Raw genomic sequence first — 9,349 nt, 5'->3', positions numbered from 1 at the left:
AGAAAATACAATATAGAGTATTTCAATAAATACACGAAATGTGAACAGTGTCGTGATTGCACGAAAATGACGGTGGCTAAAATAGAACATTACTGTTTACATCACACGACAAAACATGTTTATCTTGCTTCTGAGACGCTGTTGCTTTTCATCACCGAATTGCATGTTGCCTGACTGCCCTCCCGTTGCTATCGGCGCCATAGTTTGACCTCTGTTGTCACCCGAGATGACCTGAAACAGTGCAATGCTGACGTTAGTGTGCCCAAACTTACTGATCTATATCACTTCGTTTTATCTTCTGACGGTCATTGCGTCAGTTACATGTAATGCGTCGGTCATTTATATATCATGGACAACTCTGCCGACAAGGATGAACAGACAAACGAAGATCACCACAAATACGAAGAAGTGCCACCCGATGGTGGATTTGGATGGGTCGTGGTCGCGGCAGCACACATGGCATATTTTCTCTCCCATGGCAGTTTGACCTCATTTGGACCGTATATCGTTCGACTGAAGGACTACTTTGATGAAGGTGCTGGTGCCATAGGTGGTATAAGTGGAATAGCTCTATTTGTTACATTCTTTACAGGCAAGTATCCCAACATAATTTTGTTCCGGTCATTATTGGTTAGGTACATGGTGGACAGCCTCTGTGACGTATGAGAAATCGGTTGTCCGCCAACACAGTCGCTTGTGGCTATGTGGTCAGGTAAACGGCACAGTCGTTTGTGGTTCCGATTCACAGGGAAGGCCGCTGTACACTTTTAGGGTAGAAAGATTGGAAGTTTCGAAACAAAATGACCATGAGACGCGCATTTTCCTCACACAAAAAAGCATAATTTATTCATCAGACCAGTATCGGTGGCTTCCGCTATATCTCTGAATTCATGTATATACATGCTATCCTCTTTGCGTCAAAATCGGTCTTCTGTGCATTTTGGGATACGATTTCCGAGGATACCCTTGTTATAACGTCCACTTTCTTACAACAGCCGCAGTACACTCATTGATTCAATCAACATACCCAAGAAATTAAAGATTGCGGACTGACTGTAAGAGTATACAGTTCAAAGGTCCGTGACCAAAGTACAGGAAAGGGTCAATTTTTCCGTCATAGAGGTACTTGTGTTATTAAAGCTAGTTCGCGCCTCGAAAATGAAAGAAAGACTTAAACTTTTCACAAGCAAAGTTTCAATCATTCTCATTCAAAATCATCGGTGGTCATTAAACAAATTCTGGTTCGAAAGAAACAAATTACCCGATATTTCCCGATATTTGAAATTCAAAATGGCCACCACTGTTATCTCAACAGGAGGAAAATAAAGTTCCCGATTTTCACAAACTATTAAAACTGGTGAAATCTTTATTGACTCCATAAGCTTCAAAATGAGTCCCCACAAGTGGTAGGCCAAGAGGATATTATAAAACTTTTAGAGTCCGAATATGTCTCCGAGGCACATTCTACAGAAATGTGAATCGAATGCAAGGCTCGTTCACTTACAACTATGAGCACTGGGGACCCAGAAGTCAGGTTGTTGTTGTTGTTGTTGCTGTTGTTGTTGTTGTTGCTGCTGCTGCTGCTGTTATTGTTGTTGTTGTTTGTATTGTTGTTTGTTTATTCGTTGTGTTGTTGTTGCTGTTGATCAATAAAATTCAATGAACGTAACTATTGTGTTGTTATTGTTATTGTTATTGTTGTTGTTGTTGTTGTTGTTGTTTCAAACGTAATGTAGATGTCCTAAGAAACACTACAAGGACACTATCATTATTTAACCCGATGCAACACTCTCCAAATGTGCTCTCTATTAAAGTATAAGTAGAGTGTGTATTTTGGGAGAGAGTTGCAATGGGTCAAACAATGATAGCGTCCAACAACAACAACCAGACTTCTAGGTCCCCTGTGCTATGAGCTGCCCACGACTGCCGCACTCTCTGTATAGTTAATAACACTGTCGAACATTTCAGAGAAGTGCCTCAGTATTATCATGGACTTTGTATTTTCTTACAGAAATCAAATTAAAAAAATATTTTTTATTAGAATGGATCACGAAATCTTCGAGAAGTCAAACGAACATATGACGAGTCCTAAGGGACGGACCATTAGGACTTTGGAGAGGGCGGTAAACGTATTAGGGAGCCTTCAGTAATTACAAGCGGGTGGGCCGTGGGATTCCGTGCTCACCTGTACTGTAAAATGTGACCCTCCCCTATCCATGTGTCTAAAATATGACCCCCCCCCCCTGTCCGGCATTCTGAAACTTGACTCTCCCCCAATCACTGCAGTATTCTCCCCAGGAATAACTAAGAAACAAAATAATTTAGAAAAGAAATTCTTTAAAAAGAAATTACAGGGGGGGGGCTGGCATTTTTGGAGGGACGGTTGTATTTTATCACGCACGCATTTTTGAAGGGTCACCGATTTGCAGGAGGGTGACCATATTTTGCGCAGCTATAAGGAGGCAAGATGTGGCTGATATTCTGATTCACCCAAAAATATCGAATCATAATACATGGGAGTCTATCAGGCAAACTACTGACCACCCCCACCGTACAACAAGCTATATCTGTACATCATATCTCCGCAACCCGTCAAAAGATGTCATGATCCATCTCAAAGTATAGCGGATGCTCATCAGCTATTGTATCCAACAGCATGTCTTTCCTACCATTCAGACGAGATTATCACTTGCACTTTCTAATACAATATAAGATATCCATCATATATTAATGCTCGATGTCGTAACCTTAAATGGACTGAATTGAAGAGGAAAGGTAATTTCGATTCACTGTATCGTGGAAAACTGATCGGTTGAGTGTGGCGATATTGAAATACATTTTTCTTTCAAGAATATGAAAAAACACCGCAACTCCAGCACTTTGAGTTGGATAATTTGCAACATTCATAACCATCCTTTATGTGCACTGTGCTTAGAGTAAAAGTATTTTACTTCTTCTAAACAAGTATACAAACTAATATAAGTTAGGAGTGTTCTCCCAAGGATTTTTTGAGAAGAGGGCGAAGACGTGGTGCGAAGCACCACAAGCGACCGCGTAAGCGGTCGCGGGGGGAGGTCAGGAGGGGGGTGTCCCCCCTCCTGCCGTTGGAGCTTTTGAAAAACAGCGATTAAAATGGTGTTATTTGGTGGCACTTGGGGAGTACTTTTTTCAGATTTTTTCGTATAAAAAACTCAAAGGAAAGGAGATCTGAGACAGTGTACCATAAACAGTTCACTGATTTCAATTATGAAGATTTCATTTTTTGAAAACGAAAACGTAGCGAGAGACATACATTTATTCATCGATGTCAAAATTATCACCATAACACTCAGGTTTGGGGAGCATTTTTTCAGATTTTTTTCGTACAAAAAACTCAAAGGAAAAGAGATCTGAAACAGTGTTCCATAACTTTTATTACAAACGAAAACATAGCGAGTCTACAGACATACATTTATTCATCGATGGCAAAATTATCACCATAACACTCACGTGTTCTCATCCTGATACAAGTCCGACCGAGCCTAAAATTAGGTTGTTTTGCTTTTGGAAGGAATACACAAACGAAATTCTAACCTCCTATAAAAACTTCAGTGTACTCTGCTGTCCTTGGTTAGTGGTTACCCTCCAGCTCCTTGCCATGTTTACTCAGCTAAGTCGGTTACCTAATGCACGGTCCCTATGGAGGGACCATGGCTAACGTAACGTTACGGACTGAGCCATGCAAATATGGCTGCCTTCGATGAGTTGCACATGGGCTTATGATCTCGGATGACATCACAAACTCGCGAGATTTGCAAGATCGATGAGAATTACGTTTGCAGTCTGCAGGATCGACGCTCACGCTCGCATTTTGCTTGTAAATCACTGTCAACTTTTTTTCCCCGTACATTTTATGTTTTATTTTTCAAAAAATAAATCTTTTTCATTTCTGGCAAGGGGGCGCTCGGAATTTACAAGAGGGCGCCACGCCCCTGTTACCTTATTCAGGGAGAACACTGAGTTAGGTTTTAATGTCCACGCATTTGCAGATGAATTATTTTACACATCAAACTCGATCACTTTTTTTTCCATTTGTAGGCTCCATTTCAAGTGGTTTGATGAGTCGATTTGGTTGTCGTCCTGTTATCTTTGTCGGTGGAGTGATGTCCACTATTGGTCTAGCTGTGAGTTCTTTCGTCCCCGAGGCACACTACCTGTATTTGACGTATGGATTAATAACTGCTTTTGGGTACAGTTTAGTTGTGACACCAGTGATGTCACTTCCGGCGAAATACTTCAGAAAGCGCTACGCCTTGGCAAATGGAATTGTATTTGCTGGTATTGCGGTGGCATGGATATCCTTGCCGTCACTGTCACAACTCATGATCCAGACATATGGTTGGCGAGGAGCCATGTTGCTTCTGTCAGCCCTTACAGCAAATATCTGTGTGTGTGGTGTAATTTTGAAACCACCTAAACAGAGAAGACACCCGACGGTCAGTGTTAACCCAAAAGATCAAACCCAATCTTTGGAGCTTTTATCGACTCAGAAAGCTGAAGAAACAACCCCTGAAAATTCCGAGTTGAAATCTTGCGACACACCTGTCTTGATTCCTCACACGCAGTCAAAAGAAATTTCGACTGAAAATGGAATATATTGGAGGAATTACAAATGTTGTCAGTTCATACTGAAATTCTTCGACTTTACACTGTTTTCAAATAGCTTGTTCGTTGTAATGTTTATGCAACATGCTATAACTGGAATAGGTTTTTATCCAACATTGTTGTTCTTAATTGCCCGTGCAGTTTCTTACGGTATTCCACAACCTCTCCCGGCAACACTACTTACAATCTGGGGTGTAACCAGCTTACTAGGTAGACTTACCCACGGCTTTATAATCGACCGTAAAATAGTTACTGCCACCCAGGGTCTCGCGGTTGGCCTTTTTGTCTGCGGCCTTGTCAATATATTAAGTTGCATTAAAACTAACTACATCGGGATGGCACTGATGTATTGTGTTTTTGGACTGTCTAACGGGGTTTACCATCCGTTATCAACTGTTGTGATCAGAGAATATGTCGGGTCCGAGAAGTTTCCACAGGCACAAGGAATGTGTAACTTAAGTCGTGGTGTCGCCGGCCTTCTTGGGGTACCTATCACAGGTAAGTACGCTTATTGATTTCATTATTGTCTTTTATCGGGCCAAAACTAGAAATTGTTTTCTCAGAGGTTTGTTTCCTTATCATAGCGGGGGGTCGTCGAAACAACGCTCAGCGGTTGTATGGGACCCCATACGACCACTGTAAACACTGTATCCAAGGTACGTACAACGTGAAATTTACTAAATGTCGCAGGTATGTTGACGTAATGCATCTAGATATTGTGCAGGAATTTTTTGTAAGCAATAAAGTCCCACAGGCGCAGTTCCAATGGATCCCCCTGTATAACATGGATATGAAAAATATTGGTTGGTCGGTTTGCAACATTATTTTTTGTATTTATGTTAGGTTTCGCTGATTGTGAGCCAAAAAATGATAAGTGATAACTTCACCCTGGCGATTGACAATCAAAATATAGCAATGGACCTCAAACCACTCCTGAACTTGTGAACGAAAGTTCGGAGGAGCGAAGATCCCACGACGAAACCATGTTAATGATTTTAAATTCTCTTAATCTCTGTAAGTTGCTGAAATCGATCGTCATAAATTTGAACTGCTAACATGTGCCCAAGCAACCAACAAATCAAAAGAAAGTCTGAAGGGTGATAACGCATCTCGCATAAACACAGTTACCATGGCATAATTGAGGCATATGGTGCATTTTTGCACACAGTAATGAAAATAGAGCTAAACTTAAACGCAGTGAGCTTCTCTTAAAGGCTGTCGTCGGAACTTTGCGTGTGAGACTTTCTTGTTTACAAATAATGTAAAGTTTCATTCATGATATCTAGGTGCTTGATAGACTTGATCCATACTTCCGAAAAATATATTTTGAATGTCTGACCCTCCCCCAGGCGAGCTGTGAAACTAAACTGGCTGATTTCCAACGACCCCCTGTCAAAAATGAAGGCTCCCTAAGTTGGAATCACGTGGTGCCAATTTCTTATTTCTAATTTCAATTTGCTGGTTCAGATAGCGTCACTAGAATTGTGTGCGTACTAAGGAATACCAACTCCTTGTAATCACGCCATTTTACACAAGTCTTCATGCCTACTTTTATTTCTCGGTTAAAAATAAAGTTGTTCGATAAAGATACCTCGCTGAATGAGTAGTTCTTAATTTTGAAATACATCGATAATAAAAGAACATTCAAAATCGAAAATTGGTCTAATTTTAATGTAAATGGCCATGTCACGGATTATTTAGCTTGTTGACATCAGCTAATTACTAATTTGAATATTTAATGAACTTTCCTAATTAGGGATATATCTGGATTGGCTTCAAGTTGATCCAAGTTTACGAAACTTGATAGATACATTGAAGAGATAACATAAATGAAAGTTTTTAAGCATTTTTAAACCAGCTACTTAGTAATTTGCATATTGAACCAACTTTCCTAATTAGGGACATATGTGAAATGACTGGATTAAAGTTTGCGAAACTTGCTATATCCATTGGACATACTGTGATATGGAATTATTAAAAGTCATTTACCATTTTACTTCAGCTAATTACTAATATGCATATTTAGCGATTTTTCCTAATTAGGGATGTATATAGACCTGATCAAAGATGACAAAGCTTGCTATATGGAGATACATGTACTATGATAAGACATTCATGAAAGTTGTCGTAGCATTTTGAGATAAACTAATACATCATTTTCATATGTAATGAATTTCTCTTATTTGAAATATATAACTGAATTGACTTGAGCAGTGTCGACAAGTCCTAATAAATTCATTGAAGATACTATTATAAAGTAGTACTGAATGGTGTTCAGCATTTTTACACTAGCTAGATATTAATTTGCATATTTAACGAACTTTCCCAATCCAAAATAATGCATTCCTACCAGCAATCAGGCCTAGACTTCGAAGTGATTTATGATGAAACGCGTGTAATTCAATCCATGTTTGGATTTCCTAAACTTGGACGTCCAGTTTTTAAATATTTCTTCCTTCAAACACATGAAACAGGTTGGTTGTACGATGTTACACAGAGTTACAACGTCTGCTATCTGTTTTCGGGCTGTGTAATCATTTTATCTGCTCTCTTGCTGGGATGTGTACCCTTTCTGCGAAAGATCCAGGGGAAGAAATCTGCAAACTATCAAAATCGCTCGAACAATTCGGACAGTGAGTCGGAGGAAGAACATACAAATGCCGACAAGTCAAAGGGAAATCATCCAGAGGATTTATGAAGTCGAAAGGACATGCGCATTTGGCAGCTGGAGCTGTGCAATACATACCGGTAGTTGGCTTACTGGCTCTGGAATGGAAGCAGTGTGGTGTGCAAAAGAACATCTACGGCTTTAACCCTTTCACCACCATGGTTTGTCCCAAATCCATTGTTTTCTATGGTAAAGTTGGACTTGTATACAGGGAACTAGGGGTGAAAGGGTTAATAGTGATGATATATACTCCCATACAAATTTTCAAATCAGTTTAAGCTTAAGTTTGGATTCCGGCGAAGCAGAATTTTCATGTCAACAAGTTTCAAAATTAGTTACCGTAGAAGTTGTACAGCTTGACTCGTGACTGACAAACGTAATACGTCCTTTCATACACTGACTTTTACGTCTGCATTTCTGTTGTTATCTAAAACAAAATACCATCACAATTTATCAACGCAAGTTTTGTCAACTGCGGTCAAAAGCCCAAGAAAAATAATGGATATCAATTATGCTGGTACATCCCTGAGCTCATCTTCCCCGTTGTATAGGGCCACTTTTACTGGATCAAGTACAGTCATGATGAACCAATCAAAGATCAGATACGCGTTCAACATATCTGTTAAAAGTTATATTTTAAACATTCTGTTTTGGTGAAATTGAATGTTTACATGTCAGTTGTAGTACAAGAATTTCAAATCCAATTTTTAAGAGTCAATACAGTATTTTGAATAAGCTGTTAATGTCTTTCACACTTTTTGTCCATAACCAGATGCCCAGAACTGTTCTACATAATTGATGTCAATAACAAACGACAAAGAGAAAACAACTGTAAACACAAAACTTCAGTGGGTAATTAGCGACAGTCATCCAATGAACTCAGGCTTTGCCCACTGAAAGTCCGTTTTTTTCCGAATTTGTGAGCAAAGCCTAATATTCAAGGTATAGTAAATGTATATGTTGACAATTATTTTGCAATTTTTATTCTGTATATTTACGACAGAAATGCCAAGATTTCAGTTTTTCAATACCATACCTATATGTATGAAAGAAACATCAAATCAGGTCAAATTAACAGTATCATTCAAGGTAAATAAATTGCCAATACATGAACTTTCGTCTGGACTGAGATTCCCTTTTTGCATATATATATATATATATATATATATATATATATATATATATTGTTATGTAGGTCATTTCCCCCACACTCATCATGACCTGAGTTCAATTAGTCTAGAACATTCCCAAGGTCACTGCCCTTGATGACCTCACAACCTTGAATTCAATTAGTCATGTTTGGAATGTTCTGGAAAGTTGATTAGTTGTGTAAGGGAGATAATTTTAGAACAGTAATTAGCATGTCAATAAAAGTTCTAGATTGTTCTTACATGCCTTTATAAAAGGGACGTGCACAGCTTCCAGTCAGACTTTTGGGATCGTGTCTCTTGTGTGTTACTATAAACTCCAGCAGTAGTCATTCTCAAGACTTTTCAAGACCTTCACTGTCAACGCTGGATTTATACTGTGGACTTTGTGTAGCTTCAAGCCTGCAAACCAAAGGACTGTTCATTCATCCAACTGACTGTTACAACTCTGAGACTGGAGCTTTGCCGTCCCAGCTGAGATAAGTAGTCTGTACACTTTTAAAGCTTGTACTCTATCCCTGACTTAGCAATTAGTTTTATTTTCGTAATAAATTTTGTTTAAACGTTAACTGCTGAGTTCACCCTTTTGTTCGTTTTCTCTGCACGTAACAAATTGGGGGCTCGTCCGGGATACGAATATTTTGAGCCGTTTGACAACATTTTGACAGCCTTTTCAAAACTACTGTATACTGTGAACTCAGCGAAATTTAATCATGGCGGAATTTAACCAGACGAATTTATGGATGACCTTGATCAGGACACATTTGATTCCCTCAGAAAAGACGACCTCATTGCACTGGCCAATTTCCTTAAAGTAAAAGTCAAAAGATCTATGCGCAAGAGGGAAATACAGTACCGTATTGCCAAACATCTAGTTGATTTAGGCCAA

The 9,349-nt window shown here is 39.2% G+C and overlaps 1 protein-coding gene across 1 annotated transcript; it reads left to right on the top strand.

Annotated features, from left to right (window-relative positions):
- The first annotated feature begins 206 nt into the window (after window positions 1-206).
- LOC139119697 (monocarboxylate transporter 13-like) lies at window positions 207-8,425 on the top strand. The gene is made up of 3 exons (XM_070683552.1): window positions 207-592; window positions 4,078-5,142; window positions 7,119-8,425. Exons 1-3 carry the CDS (start codon window positions 349-351, stop codon window positions 7,340-7,342), a joined length of 1,533 nt encoding a protein of 510 aa, XP_070539653.1. The 5' UTR covers window positions 207-348; the 3' UTR covers window positions 7,343-8,425.
- Window positions 8,426-9,349: the final 924 nt, after the last annotated feature.

The sequence above is a fragment of the Ptychodera flava genome, chromosome 20 (genome assembly GCF_041260155.1).
Source record: "Ptychodera flava strain L36383 chromosome 20, AS_Pfla_20210202, whole genome shotgun sequence".
NCBI lineage: Eukaryota > Metazoa > Hemichordata > Enteropneusta > Ptychoderidae > Ptychodera > Ptychodera flava.
The sequence above is the reverse complement of the archived record's forward strand: the minus strand, read 5'-3'. Positions and strand labels throughout refer to the sequence as shown.